General features: G+C 33.7%; 4 protein-coding genes across 4 annotated transcripts; 2 read left to right on the top strand and 2 right to left on the bottom strand.

The window, feature by feature from the left end:
- Positions 1 to 1,222: 1,222 nt before the first annotated feature.
- On the top strand, positions 1,223 to 3,324 carry LOC107369999 (choline/ethanolamine kinase). Its single transcript, XM_015937971.3, has 4 exons — positions 1,223 to 1,476; positions 1,605 to 1,851; positions 1,940 to 2,665; positions 3,065 to 3,324. The coding sequence occupies exons 1-4, from the start codon at positions 1,352 to 1,354 to the stop codon at positions 3,149 to 3,151; spliced, it is 1,185 nt and encodes a 394-aa protein (XP_015793457.2). The 5' UTR covers positions 1,223 to 1,351; the 3' UTR covers positions 3,152 to 3,324.
- Positions 3,325 to 3,673: 349 nt separating this feature from the next.
- Positions 3,674 to 7,304, bottom strand: mop (tyrosine-protein phosphatase non-receptor type protein myopic). The gene is made up of 3 exons (XM_015937970.3): positions 7,087 to 7,304; positions 6,932 to 7,006; positions 3,674 to 6,863 (listed from the first exon to the last, which is right to left on the bottom strand). The coding sequence occupies exons 1-3, from the start codon at positions 7,171 to 7,173 to the stop codon at positions 3,732 to 3,734; spliced, it is 3,294 nt and encodes a 1,097-aa protein (XP_015793456.2). The 5' UTR covers positions 7,174 to 7,304; the 3' UTR covers positions 3,674 to 3,731.
- A 4,708-nt stretch (positions 7,305 to 12,012) lies between these two features.
- LOC107369957 (uncharacterized) lies at positions 12,013 to 17,021 on the top strand. Its single transcript, XM_025162444.2, has 4 exons — positions 12,013 to 13,115; positions 13,578 to 13,687; positions 13,747 to 13,987; positions 16,288 to 17,021. Exons 1-4 carry the CDS (start codon positions 12,722 to 12,724, stop codon positions 16,461 to 16,463), a joined length of 921 nt encoding a protein of 306 aa, XP_025018212.2. The 5' UTR covers positions 12,013 to 12,721; the 3' UTR covers positions 16,464 to 17,021.
- bor (ATPase family AAA domain containing bor) lies at positions 16,987 to 19,316 on the bottom strand. The gene is made up of 3 exons (XM_015937917.3): positions 17,744 to 19,316; positions 17,539 to 17,647; positions 16,987 to 17,416 (listed from the first exon to the last, which is right to left on the bottom strand). Exons 1-3 carry the CDS (start codon positions 19,243 to 19,245, stop codon positions 17,240 to 17,242), a joined length of 1,788 nt encoding a protein of 595 aa, XP_015793403.1. The 5' UTR covers positions 19,246 to 19,316; the 3' UTR covers positions 16,987 to 17,239.
- Positions 19,317 to 19,490: the final 174 nt, after the last annotated feature.

Here is a 19,490-nt window from a genome sequence, read left to right as displayed (position 1 = left end):
AATTTATTTTTGATGAGACTGGTCTTTTAATTTCTTGCGAAGGAAAATGACCCTTACGGTCAATTTATAAGACTTGCCTCATTGATAGTAAAGCTTCATTCAAATTAAAAAGATTCAATCTGCAGTCAGACACACTCGTTATGAGAGAGCTTTATCAAATAAAGGAAAAAATTATGGTGAATTATCCTGAACGCATTTAGATGAGGTAATTAGCTTTCCACTTTTTGCTAAAAATTATTCATTAAATTGTAGTTTACTATTGATGATAGTGAATGTAGTGAATCCAATAAAATCATATTTTAATGTCTTTAATTTTTGATTGATTTGCAGACTCCTGGTCGTGACTCCTTATCTAATTAGTGAAGCCAATTAATTTAAGATAAATCGGATCATTAACAAGCATCGGACTATATCGACCAAAAGATAATTCAAATCGCGATTCAGTATTTCGTGCAATACATTTACTCGGAAACACCATTGATCTTTTGATTGAAAAGATGAATTGTCAACGATATAATAATGAAAAGATTTATTAAATCTTCAGATAAATTGAAAGGATACATGAATTACTGAGGACTGCAAAGGATAAATTCACATGAAATCAACTTGAGTAAATTTATTGCCTCAATATGAAACGATCAGCAATTGTTCAGATTAATCAAGCTTGTTAAGTACACTGATTCTGGTCATAAATGATTTCACAAGAAGCAAATACAAGGTAATTGTTATCATTTGAAAGTGGAAGGTTTCTTATCATGTATCATTTAAATAATTGAATGTCTATCGACTTTCATTCATTTCAGATTGATAATTATCAAGGGTTCTTAATCTTACAGACATACGATTTAGTAAAATGAAAGACCGAATGGTTGGGTAATATCACTAATCATTAACAGTTAATAGATCGAGATTAGTGAAAACAATTGATTCAATAATCTGATGATTCTCTTTTTGTCTTATTAATATTAATAGTAAACATGTCACCAAAAATCTATCCACAAGAGGATCATTGAGAATGATAAAATCTGTATTTGCCTTTTCCTAGCATTATACAGATGGTGAATCGGTAACCTGAAATTTTATAGTGTCTCATTTCAAGTTAATTGCTAAAATTTGTTTCAACCAGAATTATTAAGAGCTGATCCAAATAGACGGCGCTAGTTGATAGATTAAATTAAATTAAATTGATTTAACAATTTTTTCTCTCTTTCATTGTGTTTCCTTCCATTGTTAATATTCAACTGACTACAACCTCTATTTGAGTACTTGACAAGTTGCTGTATTAAAACGATAGATTATAATTTCCCATTGATTGATCTGTTTCTTGTTACATCCAAAAGCTGTTGACAAGATGTTTGATGAAGAAGAAACTTTGAATGTCGATGAATTGGCCAAAGTCGAGGAAGTTTGTGTTGACATTTTACCCGGGATCTGGCGATGCATAACCAAGGATGATATGCTTGTATCAAAATGCTCGTAAGTTTGACTTTTATACCTTGATTTTAGCCTTCATTTAACTTATCGCCAACTGTGATATTGAGAATCGATTGGAAGATTGTAGTTGACTTTTTAACTTATCATGATCAACCAACATCTCGTTACAGAGGAGGAATCGCCAATCGGGTTTATCTTGTTCAAGTGAAGCCTGATAGAGCCGAAGGTAAATTAGGAACCGAACCCAATCGAGTCATCGTACGTCTTTATGGAAGTACAATTTTAAAAAACATTGATGAACCTAGGTTATTGGGTGATGATGCAGAGATAATTATCTTCCATTTTTTGTCCGTTTATAAACTTGGGCCCAGATTGTTAGGTGTTTTCACCAAAGGACGAATTGAAGAATACATTCCTGTAGGTATCGATACAGTAAATTTAGTAACCAATGTTAGATAATCAATGCTCGATTTGATGTGTCAATTTTTTATCATTTAAATTCCAGAATATCAGACCAGGACCAAAAATATTGGAAAAAAGAGTGATTAATGAAGTAATGGCAAGGCTATTCGCTCGTATCCATTCACTTGAGCTTCCAATTACAAGAAAACATGTTTTCTATTCCACCTTGTTCCATGGGTTAATGGGTGAAAGAGTTAAAGACGAGGGTGAAATGATTATCCAGTACGATGAAGAGGCTACTGTAATTGCAGATGAAATTGATGCCTTTCCTTTCCATAAGCAACTAAAATGGTTAGATGATACTTCAGTCAAGATTGGTGCTAAATCAGTATTTTGTCATAACGATCTTCATCTTTACAATATACTTTTCCGCTCTGAACACAAGGATGGTAATAAGATAAGGAAAAGTCTTGATACAGATGATTATAATTTCTGGAGGTCCATCATGGTTCCAATTGATTATGAGCTTGGTAGTTACGGCTGGAGAGGTTATGATTTGGCTTATTTCCTCAATTTCCGTTACTATCACCCTTGTGAAGGTGAAGTTGATTATGAGAAGATCAAGTTTCCTGATTCAGAGGAAGTATTGACTTTTGTTAAAGATTATTTGAGCCATTTGTCCGAGATTGATCCAAATTTCGATCCAGCAGACAGTAATGTTGAACAAGTGGTCAAAGAAGTTGAATTGGCAAGCTTGTATACACATCTTTTCCTGTTTGGATGGGCAATCAATGATCGCCGAATTGAAAGTGTACTTGATTGGCCTAAGGTAAGTTTAACATAAAATCCATTAATAATTTGATATGAAATGATAGGATCCATTGAAATTAATAATTACCTGAATAGAAGTTGAATTTCATATCTAACGCTGGTATGAGTTGATACGCCAAAAGATACCACCAATATCAGCTGATGTTGAAGAGCATGTGATGATGTTTTTACGATATCATTTGCATTTGAATTGTTAACAAGAACGAGTTAGTTATCTCTATCAATCTGATATAATCAGGGTACTTGATAATGACGGAAAAAATCCATTGAATGTTGCAAGATAGGAAGACAGTAATTGAACTTTAAAATATCACTGATTGTACAAAACTCATGATGAAGATAAAACACTAAACAAAATTTGATCATCTGTTATATTTATCCTCTTCTTTCTATCCAGGCTTATCCATATCTGCGATACAGAAAATATAAGGCAGAGCAAGAGCAATTTATCAAAAAGTATGGCGTACCAGGAGTTGAATCATGATTTTAATCACAAACCAGATTTGGATTCACGAATCAAGACTTGGAAACCAAGATTCAGTTTATTCAATTGACGACGGATAATTTTAATTCATGGTGTACACACAAATACATTTGTAATTATTCATCATCATTATTTCAATGGTTTTAATAAAAATGTGTACATGTTTATCAAAAGTCTCATCCTAAATCATTAAGAATAAATTCGGATTTGCCTTTTACAATCAACAATTCTAACAATTACCAATTAATATCAAACATTTCATAATGGCTGAAATGACAAAAAAATATCTTATGTTCTGGACTTTTATATTATTAATATCATACAGAACCTTCATGAAATGAAAAATTATGTTTGATAACTTGTTGGATTTTTATTGGATCGATTATAAGAAAATAATAAAATTAAAACGGCAAATTGTATTGTCGAGAACTTGATTAAAAAGTAAAATAATTACAGTACTGCATCATATTGTAATTAGATATAATGAATAGTTGAAGCTTTATTAACAATAATTAATTTCAATTAATTGAAAAGACTGTGATAATTTATTACTTAATCGATTATTCAAATTATATTTCCTTTACAGTTGATTATTAACATTCGAATTATTGTGATAACAAAAAGGATATACGGCACAACAGTCAGTACTGAACTGAGCCTGGGTAGGAACTTGTTGAGCTTGTAGATAAGCTTGGTTAGGTTGGGAAAATTGCTGAGTTTGAGGTGGCTGAGGGGGTTGATGAGGTTGAGGGTGTTGGTATGGTTGCTGTGGTTGTTGTGATGGAAGCTGAGGTTGATGCTGAGAAAACTGTTGTGGTTGATAAGATTGCTGAGGAAGCTGTTGAGATGGTAAGTGGTGGGAATATTGTTGTTGCAAGGAAGGAGATTGGTATGTTTGGTGCTGTTGGAATTGAGATTGAACTTGATGGTATGGCTGCTGTTGAGACTGAGGTGGAGGAGTTTGGTACACTTGTTGAATCTGAGGTTGTTGCGATTGATATTGCTGGTGAGGTTGAGAAATTTGATATGAAGATTGTTGAGGCTGAACTGGCGAAGGCTGGTATAATTGATGCTGGGGTTGTGATTGTGGTTGCGGAATCTGATAGGGTTGTTGTTGAAGTTGAGGTGTTTGAGAGGGTTGAGGGGGTTGATAAGGCTGTTGCTGAACCTGTGTTGGATGTTGAGGGGGCTGATATGATTGCTGTTGCTGTGGCTGGGTTGGAAGTTGATAATGTTGTTGAAGCTGAGATTGGGCTACTTGAGAGGATTGATAAGGCTGTTGTTGAGGTTGTGCTTGGGGCTGGGACTGGGGCTGAGGTTGAAATTGTGATTGTGGCTGGGGTTGAAATTGCGGTTGTGGTTGTGGTTGAGGTTGAGGCTGGAGTTGGGGCTGAGGCTGGGGTTGAAATTGTGGTTGAGGTTGAGGTTGGGGTTGAATTTGCAGTTGGGGTTGAGGTTGAGGTGTAGAAGTTGGAGGAGGATGGAAAGATTGAGGTGTTATGTATGCGGAATGGTTCGGTGGATTGACTTGTTGTGCTGGAATCTGTTGATGTTGATAACTTTGAACCTGATTGTTACTCACAGGGAACACATTATTGGCATAAGAATCAGGACTTGGATTATATCTTGAGCTCATATATGGCAGAAAGTCTTTTAATTTAGGACCTCCTCTATTAGATGCCGAGGATGGAATTTCCGGTAATTTACTGTTGGACAAAGTCATTGTATTCAAGTTAAAGGTTTCCTTCTTGATTTGAGCTTCCACTAGCTGTAATCTTTCTTCGTCTTGAACTTTAATCACACTTTTCAATCTGGTCAACATCTTGTTTGTAATTGATAGAAATTCTTTATAAAACTCTAAGCCTTTTTCGATGTTATCTTTTACTTTCATAAAACCATCAAATGATGTCAAAAGCGTTTGAATTCGGTTAACTCTTAAGCGATTCACTTCATTTAATGCCATTCGTGATTTACCATAAGAAGCACTAGCTTTAGTTAAAGCGTTCAGAATATTTTCTTGAGCAGCCAAGTTTTGCTCTAACAAGCTTACTGTTTTATCGTATTTGGCCAATTCTTTTTCGAATATTGTTTCTAATTCATCTTTTGAATGAGCAATCACATGTTTTAAAACATCATCACTTTGAACTTCTTCTCGAAGTTGTTTTTCGAGGGAGGCACGTTGATTTTTCATTTCTTGCACTTTATCCAGAAGTTTTTCGATTTCCTTAATGTTGTCTTCATCAAAGGGTATATCAGTGATAGGAGGAAGAAGTCTTTCTAAGTCTTTGGCTGAACAATCAATTAATAGTTGAATATCTTTCGATAACTTTTCCAGTGCTTGGCTTAAATTTTTGTTAGCAGCTAAGCTTTTACTTTGCGTTTCCTCGTGCTTCTCTAATTCTTTACGCAATTCTCCAATAATCATAGACGGTGCTCTCTTACCGAATTTATCTTGGTGCTTTTTTTCCTTCTCTTCTTCGTCCTCAATCAAGGTTGCAGCTTGGTCAAGGTTTTTTTGGGCTTCGGAGGATATGCTGTTAAGTTCGTCCATCATTTTTTGGGTATCTTTACAAATATTAGGTTTAACACTCAATTCAGCACAAATTTCAATCAATTCGTCTGGAACTATATTTGCCACAGGCCTTAAATTATCTTTATCTAGTTGTAATGATGATAAATAAGTTAAAAGTTCTTCGTCTTTATCTTCGACTTTGGTTCTCATTTCTCTAAGTATACGATCTTTGTTTTCACTGTAAACCGATGCCATTTCGTGGGCTTCGATTGGGACTAGCCGTGCAAATATATCTTTACCACAAACTTCCGGGTCGGAAACATTGAAGCCAACACCTGTAGCTAAAGGAGCACCCTTGACAGCAGTAAGTTTATCAGATGAAGGGACTGGTTGATGATAGACAAAATCATTGTCTCTTTCAGCTGTTTCCTTCTTTTTAGCCAAAGCCTTTGACAGAAGATTAATTTCAATTTTACCTAAAGATTTCGATAATTTTTCAGCTTGCTCTAGATGCTGAGTTCCTGAGATGTACCACGCAATTTGTTCACCGGTTTTCTGTTGTTCTTGACATGCATCTCCCATGTAAAGAGCACACACAGCGCTGTAATAAGATATTTTGAATTCAGTGAATTTTTTCCATTCCTTGAATAATTTAGATCCTACAATTTCAGCAATATCCATGTCAGAATTTAAAGATGATTGGATGAGAACACTAAGAGCACTATTATAATACTCTATCACTTGAGCAGCTACTCGGGCGATGATAGAGTTCTTACGATTGTCCATTATTGACTTTTCAAGTATACATTCTTGTGCTTGAGCCATAACAGTTTGATAAATGAAAGCTATAATATCATGAGACATGTCTTTAGATTTGTTATGTGGCTGTTCTTTCAACTGTTCAAAGGCCCACACCGAACACTGGAAATGAGTACAAGCTACTCGCAAATTTTCAGCGTTATCTCGTAAATTAAGAGCTCCAAGCTCAGCATGAAGAGCACCAATATTATACATTAAACAATCCAATTCAAATTGAATATCGCCGGTCACCGGTTGACCAGAATAGACATCTTGCCAAGTGAATGTAATAGGTAGATCTCCTTTCATTATCTTAACTTTATTATAGAGGGTGTATAGTTGAGAGTAATATCTCTTTAAAGTTAGACAACCTGTCATATCACGAGAAGGACGAAGTGCAGCCTAGAGAGCAAAATTATAATTATTAGCGATAAGAAGAAATTAGAATTACTGTTTATTTGATAACTTACATTCCTCAATGCTTCAATCTCTTTAATCTCCTTGTTATATTTTTCACCATCGTCACCATAATACTCTCTGATGAACTATAGAAGAAATAAAAGATAAGAATAAAACAGAATCAGAAAGCTGTCAAGATAGAGGTAGAGAAAAATAAACAACTAACCTTTTTAATTGGAGTTGAAATGTCAGCTGTTGAAGGGCTTAGTTTGAATTCAAAATAAACCATAGGAAGCCTAGGATATTCCTTCATTGTTGACAATGATGTCCACAAAATTTAAACTTGAAAAGGCAATAATACAGGTTAATTAATATTGAATTGGACGAGAGCTATTAAAGAGGAATTTGTTAAGCCTCAGTAAACATAAACGTTATGATAGCATACAAAGATTAAAGCATAAGATACAGCAATTGAGAGGTTTTGAGGATAGTAAGGGACAATGCCCACCCCAAGCGCTAGTAGTAGTATTTACAGTGCATTTATTATTATTATTTTGTTGTTACTTTTGGCTCTTTCTTTTTCTCTTTCTATTGGCTCTTTCTTTTCTTTCTGGGTATTTTTTCGGCAAAATTACAAGTAAGGGTTCTTTTTTGATCGTTTTTTTGAGTATTTTGGCCGAAATTTTGATTAATTTAATATATTAAACTATTTTATTAGATTTTTATTCAATTCCCAAGGGAAAAACTTTACAATATTGTAACTTAGAAAAATTTTCAATGCATTTTAGGCGGTCAATTTAATTTAGTATTTTTATTAGAAATTAAATTAATCAACAATGGGTACAATTTTTATTATTAATCATTATATTACAATTAAATTAACTTTATTATTAACAGTGGTAAAACGCTGTGTCATTATCGGGTGCAAAACCAGCACGAATGATAAAGTTGGACTTTTCCATTTTCCGACAAAAGTAGAATTGCGTGAACGATGGCTGGACAGTATTCGGAATGGTTTACCCAGGGAATTTGACTCCAATAATTTGAAGTCCAAACTTGTCTGTGGTTGCCATTTCCCAGCATCTTCTATATACCAGGCCGGAAATATGAGAAAGTTGGTAAATGGAGCCATTCCAAAGCGGATCCCATTCAGGATTGTTGAGCGGGCGAAGGTAACCAAGGCAAATGAGTTGGTAAGCTTGAGAGCAAAAGTCAAAAGACTTGAAAATCAACTGCTGAAATTGAGGACTGACCCTGATCCTAGTTTCATTTTCACTCATAGAAGTAAATTAAAAAAATACATGGATGAAGATTCATACACTCTATTTGATAGTTGTGTTTTGAATTTTACAAAGCGACCTCATGGTCGCAGGCACAGTTATCAAACAAAGAAGCTAGCGAACAAAATATACCATCAGTCCAAGCAGGCTTTTAGGATGATTCAGCCTATTTTTGCTCTTCCGTCTTTCCGTACCATTGATAGATTTAGCTCCGATGATTTTTCTGTGACTGGTATCTCGAAAGATACTGAATTAACTCTCCGACGTCATGCTACCAAGCTAGCTGAGTCTGATAAGTATTGTGTCATCAGCTTTGATGAAACTGATATCAAACCAGGTTTCACATATTTACCAAGAAGAGATGTAGTTTGTGGTTATGTTGATATGGGTAAACATGGAAGATTAGCTAGAGAAGCAAAAGGAACGCTTGTTTTCGGCTTGAGAGGTATAAATGAAAGGTGGAAGCAGGTGATTTGTTATTATTTTGTAGCTAAAACGGGTTTTACTGCTATTCATTTGAAAAGAATCTTTGAGGATATTTTAGGAACAGTTTTCAATGCAGGTTATAATGTGGTTGCGTCAGTTTGCGATGGTGATGGCAAAAATCGTTCTCTTTGTAGTGCATTGAATGTTGATCCCAACAATTCACAATTTCAATTTGAAGGGAAAATAATCCATTTCCTTTTTGATGTTCCTCACATATTGAAACTGATACGCAACCACTGCATGACCAAGAAAGTCTTTGTTAAAATCGGAGAGCACGAAGGTACTTTTGAATGGAATGATGTGCTGATGCACCTCGAACCAATGGTAAGTAGCAATGGTATTCTGAAACAGTGTTACAAATTAACGAAAAAGCATTTGAATCCAGTTGGCTATGAGAAAATGAAAGTGAGGTACGCAACGCAAATGTTTTCTCACACAGTGGGAACATCTTTTATATTTGCTGCAGAGATATTAAAGGTTCGTCCAGAAAAAAATTTATTGATAGGGCATCTATTCAAGAGCCTTGATAAACTTTTTGATATCTTGAATTCTTCCTCTCTTTCGCAGCAAAGAGGAAAGCCTTGGAAAACAGCCCTCAGGAAAGACGATGATAATACAGATTATCTGAAGTATTTTCTGGAGCTGATTGAGAATAAATATTTCTTTTTCGTTAGTGAAAATTCAACAGCTGAGGAATTAGTTCCTAATAATGGAGTTTTTTGCATTGAAATGTTAGCTCAAACAATAAGAGGCATTCTATCTTTAAGTGCATATCTGTTTGATAGAGATATTAAGCATTTATGTACAAGAAGATTGAATCAAGATATTCTGGAGAACTTTTTTGCACAGGTAAAGAGGTCTGGTTCACACATCACAACTTCACACTTTCGTGCGCATTTTAGATCTAGCAGGATTCTTTTCATGGAAGCTCTGCCTGATGGAGCGAATTGTGAGCCAGATGAAGATATTCCACTTTTTTTAGAAGGATCTGAGCCATCAGAAATGGAGTCCGACTCATGTTCGGCTGTAACAGAAAGTTCACCTGAAGCTGAACTTGCTGATTACTTTGCAGCATTCAACCCAGAACTCAATGAGGCAAGGAATGAATTATCCACGTTTTTTTCAACATTTTCTGTTGATGATGTTGGAGAAGATCATGGTGTTTTAACCTATGCATCAATGTATAATACGGATAAGGCAGGTTTGAATAGTTATATTGCTGGATATTTACTGAAAAAGATAAAAGATAGAAAAGTTTGCTGTGATGAATGTTTGCGTGCTACAAGTTCGGTTGTTGCGTTAGCTGAACATGAACTGATTAGGCTCAGGGAGTACAATCCTGAACTTACATTATCGCTGAACTGTCCATCCAAAAGTTTTGCAGACTTAGTTAAGGTCCTCAGCGATTTGTTAGAAGAGAATGTCCCGCAAGTAGTAGCGGTTGTAGGGGTTAAATTCACTTTATTTAGAATTCTATGGAGACAGGATTATAGCTTCATTCCTGTTTGCCACCGAGAAGGTATAAAGCTAGAAATAATGCATAGGTTAGTCAACATGTTTTTAGGAAAGCACCTTAAAGATTTGAAACAGGAATTAAATCATAGGCCCATAAAATCTTTTAGATAATTAAATTGATAAAGTTCATGTTCAGCTAACGATTTGCATATGGCTTTATAGTTTTAGTAAAGGATTATTTTAGTTACAAGATGATAATAAATTCTGCTTCCATCTTCACTTGAGTGAGAACGTTCTATTTTTGCTTCCAGCTTGATCTTCGTGTTTAGTCGTATCAAATCTCTACTTATTGCATTCTCTGATTGGTATTTTGTGATTCCTATTGATTCAGTTTGTATCTTAGCTGTGATACAATTCTGATTCAGTTCGGATAGCTTTTAGTTTGATGTCGAAGAGTTATCTCGGTGTCATTCGAGATACTTTTCATAGGGAGTCGTTGGAGCTTCTCTATCTTTGGTCAGCAATGACGGAAAGTAGGAATAGATTGAATTATCAATCTTAGGGTATAGATCGCTGGCTTTGGAGTTTGATAACTGTGCAATTTATATATTTATATCTTTCAATTGTAATTGTTAGTTATATTTTGATTGATATAATGATTCAATGTTGTTAAATGTAATGTAATTAATGTAAAAATTTAATTTATATTTGTAAATAATGCATAAATCTATTTTTATAAGTTTGTTATATGTATTAAATTTATGGTTTTTCAATAACTTTAATGTTTTATTAATTGTTTTAATTCAGTTTTTTTCAGTGGCGCCCTCCAGTGGGCATTGTCCCTTCAGGTTCTCTGAACCTCTTCACTGCAGTATCTTATACATTAATCTTTGATAGCATACCTAGACTCAGATCCGATTACTATGGATATAAATATCAGATCCATTGATCAAAAGTTTTCCTTATTATATTTTTATATTTACAGTTAAATTATTAATCAGTGATTTGCTTCATCTGGATTTGTTATTAGGCTGAATAGTTGAGTTGGCTGTAAATTCTTGTCATTCCAATTGTGAGAATACACTTTTTTCTGTATGCTTGGATCAAGTTATATTTCTTAACTCAATTGATTTGTTTCATGATTGATCAGCGAAAAGAAATGCTTTCATAGCCACCATTTTGAATTCAGATAAATCTGAGCAAACCAATAAACATTTTGTCAGTCAAGAGTTATTAATTTAACTCTTTCACAATTTAAATTAGCGATTTTCAAGCATTACGTTGTATATCCATGTGTATGCGTTCAATGTTGTTTACGTAATAAACAATTTTAAATTTCGAGACAAAAAACATGTTTTCAACATCAATCAACCAGATTTTTATTTACACAGTTAAATTAACAGACTAACAAGTTTATCGGTAAGCAAATTGCGTACATAAATAACACACTTTTATGCTTCTTAATGTAACTTCCATAAGGTAAGATGTAAGTAACTCTTGATTTTAAGAAATATGGGAAAACATTTGAGCCATTTTTTAAATAGAAACTTAACCGTCAAAATTTTAAACACATTTCTAAATTTCAAAGCTTTCATGAATCCAGCAAATAAATTGAAGGAACTCAATCAATACAAAAATCAAAAAATTGTCCATTTCTCTTCTTTGGATAAACACAAGAAATTGATTCACTGATTAAAAATACGAGTTGATTATTTACAAGAGCGTTTCAATGAAATAAGAAGTTATTGACACTGAAATTCATGATATTTGAAATAAACAGGGATATATTTAAATCGGTAAATTGTTTTGCTTATTTAACTGTAATGATAAACAACTTTGGATCTGGATAAGTGTGGCTTATAGCTTAAATGGCTTAATAACTGCGCTTATCTTGGCAATCCTTATTTTCAACATCTGACAAAGAGTGAGTCTTTCCATTCTGAGATGGAACCTTTTTTTATCATGCTTAATGTGTTTTTTGTAGATAATTGAGCAAAATTAACTTTGCTAAACAAAAATTCATTTTTTATATAAATAACAACTTGTCTCTCTTTAATAAACTTGCAACTTCTTCAATCCTTTATATTTGAAACTGTAAACTTGAACCATTAATCATAATTATAGTTTTTGTTTTCTGTACCCATTTCCATCTTTACCATAGACCGACACAAAAAGAAACCATTTACAGTTGTAAAAGTGACATAATATAAAATACATGTGTGCATCATTTTGTTTTTTACCCGTTTGTTTACCTGTCGCCTGTTTCGGAAATGTATATCACAATTAAACCTTGCTCATCAATACGGATATCCCATCAATTAAACAGCCTGTCCGGTGATTACAGAAGGAATATGTTTTAACAACAAATGCAACACTCGTATACACCATTGAACCCATCCTTAATCTCTTCACATTAAGTTTTCTTATATTTTTTTACATTTAATTGTTTTCACTTTCATGAATTGATCATCGATACTTATTTTCTTTAGTCATACTTCTCGTGATAAAACATATTTGTAAAGTTATGTGCCAACATTGGCTTTTCAGCAGCTCAAATTATTTGGTGACATAACTGTTTCTTTTTTTGATAACTAAAAACTATTTTAAATAATCTGACCATCACACCCGTTGTCAGTGAACATGTGGTTGCTTCTCCTGTTGATCAGGGGCCTTATATTTTTCTCATTTTTTTCCATATCATCGAGTGCTTTGTCCGTCAATAAGGAGTCAATCATATCAAAAAATGGAAAGGATATTGCCATTGAAGGAAGTGGTTCAATACCAACAAATGAAATATTAAGTGATGATGAAGATTTTTACCCAGATTTAATGAAGCCTGGTAGTCATCCCTCGCCAATGGAATTCTCTGGTGATGGCTCATTGGATCATAATGATCATGAAAATATCCCTGGTAGTAACAAGGGTCACACTAGTATAACCTCAGATAAACATAATCCTGGTGATGACGAGGATGATGGTGACAATGAGGACGATGAAGATGATGATGACGAAGACGATGATGAAGGATCAGGAGGTAATTTTTATTTTGCATGTTCACTTGATTTTCTTAACATTTATACCATATCTTGAGGCCTTTCTAAACTTTCAAACTAAATATTCTCAGCATTACTTGCAACTAAAACTTTCAATAACCTTAAATTTTGAATAGTTTTTTAATTATTACATCAAACTGGTGATTCGTTTGTCACCATCAATTAGCTTTTTTTTATTCTCAACAAGCACTCTCATGTTTTCATGCTGTTTATCATGGTAACTTTTCTACACTCTTTGGAATGTAGATTTCATTACATCTTTTACATTTCTAGTGTTTTCTTATGTTTCTATAGTTCTATTAGTTGAGTGTTGCAGTTAATGATCTTTTCAGGGAAAAAGTATTTTGCTTGTGTAAAGTCTATTCTCTCTTAATTTTCTTTTCAACTTCGTTCCATGTGATTGCCTCTTCTACAATGTAACTTGGTTTTTTTCTTTTCTCCAGATTCACCAATAAAAGTAACGAATGGAGGCTCCGATTTTTCATTTTCCACCAAAGAAACTATCACAGATGATGATCACTTGAAGCCATATGATAAAAAACCAGATACAACGGTGAGTATACTCTTTGTCAATTCTGTAAACAAAAGTTAATCTATTTTCTTTTTTTATAGATTAATGAATCAGATGAATCTGAGGAAAAACATAATATACCTATTGATGAAGACGAATCCTCCAAAAATTTCTTCCCAGATGTTATTGAAACATCAACTAAACAGCATAAACCAAATCACGATATTGACCATGAAGATCATGATCAGGATCCAAATACTCTGGGAAATGATATTTCATTATTGGGACGCAAGCAAGATACAAGACCTGTTTCATTCTTCGCCCAACCTAGCATGTTAGCAGGTATGATGATCTCTCTCAAACGTACTCTTTTCATCTCTCTTCCTTTCTGATACACACACACACACACTCACCCAACATACACTCATTTTATTTCAATTTTGGGCTTACCTAGATTTGTAAAACCTGTTAATTGTGTTCAATCACTTTGAAGTAGTTTGATAGTAAATATTTACTCTTAAGAACAGATGACGACAGAAAAATTAGAAGAAAAAGAAATGAAACTCAATTACAGTTATTACTAATTAAAAGACTTGTAAAGGCACCAACTTCTTCAAGTCAATCTAATATTTTCTCAAGAGTTTTCTGACTGTATTCACATCTTTAATTTATCATTTTGTAGCTGTTGATTCAAGTCTTGTCGGTTTATTCAGTTCTCTTTAACACTCTTGATTCGACCATATTTTCCAATTGAATGATTTCCACCTCTATTTCTTTTCCATCATTTTCATCTTCAATCTTCTCAAAAGTCTTCTTTGTTCTCTGTTGCCTCTTCTTCTTCTCCCTTTCTCCCTCTCTTTCTACAATCTACAAGCTCATCTTTTTCATCTTCATATTTCTTCATCCTAAGCTCTTCCTGTTTTCCTTCTGAGCTTTATGATGTAGCTTAAGACATTTACCGCTAACCAATGGGAATATTGAATCCTGTTCCTTTTCTTTATCTTTGCTTATTTTTCCTAGTTAAAAAAGCAATCTTCATCAATCAGACTCTTAAGTTTTGTTTACATCATTTTGATCAGCGAAATCTCTTGTTCCCTGTGGTTGACCAGAGTCAGATTTTAGTCCAACTTTAATTTACATTTTTTTACAACCAAATTAAGATTCTTAAATCAGTTTTATGTTATGCTTTTTTGACAATAAAAGTGGAAATTTGTTAGTCTTAATGACCGGTGCCTTATTATGGTCATTCCGATAAAAGTTAAAAAAACAGTTGGTTGTCCGATGAAACGACCTTAACAAGCAGCAGGGTTTCTTTCATTAGCTCTTTTCTCCTGATTGGTGAATAGTCAGACATTTTCAACATGTCCGAACATAACAACAAAAGGAACGAACCATGATTAACTTGGAAATAATTGTTGAAAATTAATGAGTCAAAGATATCATTTAACTGATGATTATTGAGTGAGCCTACATCAATTTTTGCCATCATTTGCGTCTCATTTTGAATTTTTAAAACAGATTGGTGGACATCTTTTTTCAACTACTTAAATAAATGGAGTCAGGTTAACTTGAATTAGTTAAAAAGATTGACATTAACATTCTGTTTAAAATCAGAGGTGGGTGACAGTCTTTAAAAAAAGAAAGTGAAAAAGAAAGATTGGGATGAAACAGACGAAAATTTTATTTCCACTCTTACTCACCCTTGTCAACGTTCAGCTTCTTTTTCTTGCTAATTTAGCCCGACTTTTGTTGAAATTCAAAAACAAGATGTTCTTATTTGTCTCTCCTCAATTTATCTAGAATTGGTAACCACCAAACTGAGAATAAGATTTTTTTGTTGAACAAATTTTATTTCAACTGATCTTTCTTGTATAAAACAAGGAAAGTTTACAGTTGAATAGAGATGCATACTTTTATTCAGTTTTGTGTATAAAGAGACTGAGAACTTGTTTGCCAACTTATCTACTTTTCTGAATAAGGTTCTATAAGTTGAAAAGCATAGATAGCGAGAAGCAGATGAATAGATTTGTAGAAGTAAAGAGAGATAAAGAGAATGATAAGTATATATTGAAAAACCTTAAAAATCTGAACTTTTGCGGGCGTTATCTTGAATTAATCTGCCATTTTGGAACGGGATGTATTCATAAACTTGGCGTGTAATTCTGATTGCCCTAGAAAATTGTAATAATTCTTGATAACCTGACAAACTTGTATTAATGTCTCTATAACTGAACGTCCATTTGTGATTTGTTTTGTAGCAACCATATTTCACCATACTTATTCATCTATCATATATTCAATCCGAATCAATTTTATTTATAAATTCCCACAAGCAATCGACAAAATTTTCTATCATCCGATCGATCATCAAGTTTTCTAGTCTCAACTTTGAACTTATCTTTTTAGATAACTCATTCGACATAGTTACTAATAAACTTGTATGAGTTATTTCCTCTATTGATTTTATCCAATTTAAAATTTAATTAAACCATAAAAACTGTATCATCATTATGTCTAAAAATATGAATCATAAATAATCTGTCTTGTGAATCTCGGCCCATTCCATTTCATCACTTCCCCGCTATTTATGTCTTAATTAATTCACTTTATTAATAACGTTCTTTTTCTCTGTCTCTTTTCAGCTGTAATTGGAGGTACTGTTGTAAGTTTATTGTGTGCCATATTATTAGCCATGTTTATAATTTATCGAACAAGGAAGAAATACGAAGCAAGCTATATCTGTGAACCCAATCTAACATCGCCGGTCATTAGTCATTACGGAAAGGGAAGCAGCAACAAATTTTTTGACCCAGAATAAGATGTTTTTCATACGAAACAAATGTAATTTTAACCTGGAGATTTTTTGTGAAAAGAAAATGGAAAGTCGAAAAAAAGATTAACTCATCATTTTGAGTTGAATTCAAAAATACTTTTCTTACACTGCTTTCTACTAACTCTATGCTAATCTCTTGTATCTTTTTACTCTTTTTTGACAACTTCTAACTCTGCTCTTCTATTCTATCTTCATCTCTTTTCTTCTCTTCACTTCCTCTCCATTTCTCTCTTCTCAATTGCTCATATTCACACTTTCACATCCATTTGTATTCTTATTTGTTTATGCCAGTGATGATAATCATCACCATCCAGAGATATTCAGTTACCTGTCTGAGGTACCCTAAAAGATGCTTTTGTATCAGTTAATCAACTTTATTTACGACACACAGAAAGCATTTCAACCAGCACCAATATCAACCACAATATCAACCTACTTTTGGAAACAAACGAGAAATCTACTGAATCGACATGTTTTTTATATTATATCAAGATGCTTGAATACATGATTCTAATGTGAAAATATTAAATTTATTATTATTGATGTCTGATAGCAACTTTCTTTAAACTACTATGTAGTAAAATCAATACTAACATTGCATATAGTCTATTATTATATTATATTATATATATAAACACTTCTTTATATATATATCAAATGATAATTTTACAAAAAAGCGATTCTTCACATTCTTTCTAATAAATGAAAGCGTTCTGAGGCGAGACAAAACAATTACTAATCGAAAATATCAAACTACGATATTAGTTAGATGAGACAACAGTATAAGATGCTTCCTTGGAACTTAATGGAATACGTTTACGGGCTTCGTCCTCGGTTTCCCATAAGATTTTTTGTTGATGTTGATCAATTATATCATTAACACGATCAAATAACATCTTTTCTGTTAAAATGCCATCATATGAAGCATATGCTGAGGCCTATGATAAAAATGGAAGAATAAGTGTTTACAATTAAATTGGGATATGAATAAAATTTGAAACCGATTAGAATATTAAGATAGTTGTAAGTGAATTTGAAACCAATTGGTTGAATTGCTTACCTGCCAAGCTACACCTAATTTAGATATTTCACGACCAGATAAGCCGTCGGTCATTTGAGCGATTTTGGAACAAGAAGTAACAAAATCAAATTGTTCCACTTTAAGACGTCTGTTTAGTAAGATAAGAAAAATAAATAAAATTAGTAATTATTTTCAAGTGCCACAGAAAAATTGATTAACAGAATGTTGGAAATTTAAAGTTTACCTTTTTCTTTGGGCAGCTGGTTGAAGAACAAATTTATCGAAATAAAGTCGGACTAGTCTTTCACGTTCTTCCAAAGTTGGTAATTGAAATTCAACTACTTCATCAATACGATCATTTACCGCCCAATCAAAATGTTCTGGTGTATTACTGGCCAGGACCATCATAAATTTAGTAGATTGTTCACCGGTACGGTAAAGGAAGGCATTCAATGTTGCCCTCATATTTTCGGACATGTTAATTGAACTACGTTTTCGAAGAAAAGCGTCAGCTTCGTCAACAAATAATAAAAGTCCTCTGCGCGAAGTATTGGCCCAATTGAATACTTTATGAATAGCTGTGACACCTTCTGCACCCATGGGAGTAACATCACCTCCACTGAGTATAGCGTAATCCATACCAGAATGTTGGGCCAATTTTTTGGCAAACAAAGTCTTACCAGTACCAGGGGGGCCATAGAAAAGTATATTTCTATAATAACCCTGATTCCTTTTGGTGTTCCTAGTGGCAATCGCAACATCCCGCAGTCTTTCTTCTAATGAAGGTCTTAAGATTACCCCTTTTAAAGCGTCTTCAGGTTTTCGACTAATAACTATTCGTTTGGTTGTATCTACAGGATGTCTTACCATGTCAATTGCATTTAACCTTGACGTGTCACGAACTAAAGATGGTTTACCAATCCTTGACTCTATACTACGGCCAACGATACTGATACCGTATTTAGCTGAATAGATACCGGCAGCAATTAACGTTAAACTAGCTGCTGTTGATGTGACCCTATCCCAATCAGAGATGAATCCTTTGAATCCTTCACCTAAAACTTGTCCGGCGGTTCTAATAGATTCTAAAACTGTGACCCTTTGTTCAGCTGCTTTCACTTTTATTTGTTCAAGATATATATCACGATTTTCTCTTTCCACAATTGCTTTAGCTTTCATTTCAGCTTCTATCCTTTTTGTATCATTTTTAGACCTCAAATCCATCTCGTGTTCAATTGTTGCTTTCCTCATTGCTTCTTGTTTAGCTACTGATTCTTCTTGGCGACGCAAATTTTCATCATTGGCTCGCTGTTGTTGAATCAGTTGATCATCATATCGTTTTCGAGCCAATTGATCTTGATATTGAGCTCGAGCTTGGTGTTGTTTAGTTTCTTCAGCTAAAGTTTTCCTCCTTTCTTCATAATCAATCCTTTTCTGCTCTACTTTGGCTTGCTCCAAGGCTGCTTCATATTCTTTAAGTTTAGACTGTAATTCCATCTGTTTTGTTGATTCTTGCATCTTGGAAAGTTCAAAGGCCTGTTTTGCGTACACAGACTTTTCTAATTCCTTAGCCGCTGCCGCAGCACGTTCCAATCCAGTGGAATCAAAATTGAAACCCTTAGGCACAGAGAAACCTTTATCTTTACCATCCTTGTCACCGCTTCCCTCAGTTCCACCACCAACAGGGAAACCAGGAGGAACATTCTGGTCCCCAGATGAACTTCTCGAACCAAATAACCAAGACATTTGATTGACACTTACAACAAACTTATAATTTACACAATTTAATTCACAATCTCAAAACAGTTTACTACCAAACACGTGCTTCAGGTTAAACCGCTTCAAAGCTTCATATTAAAAAATCATCCGGTAACTTGCTCCATCTAACGAGAACCAGATTTAGTGAAAAACTTATTGAAAACATTTGAAAAAATGAATCAATTTACTAGACACATTTTTTCATTTAAATATTCAAGAATTTATGAATTTGC

Source organism: Tetranychus urticae, chromosome 1, assembly GCF_039701765.1.
Source record: "Tetranychus urticae isolate SD_2017Ah chromosome 1, NJAU_TeUrti_SD_1.0, whole genome shotgun sequence".
In the NCBI taxonomy this organism is placed as follows: domain Eukaryota; kingdom Metazoa; phylum Arthropoda; class Arachnida; order Trombidiformes; family Tetranychidae; genus Tetranychus; species Tetranychus urticae.
Note: the sequence above shows the minus strand (reverse complement) of the source record. Positions and strands in the feature narration are given on the sequence as shown.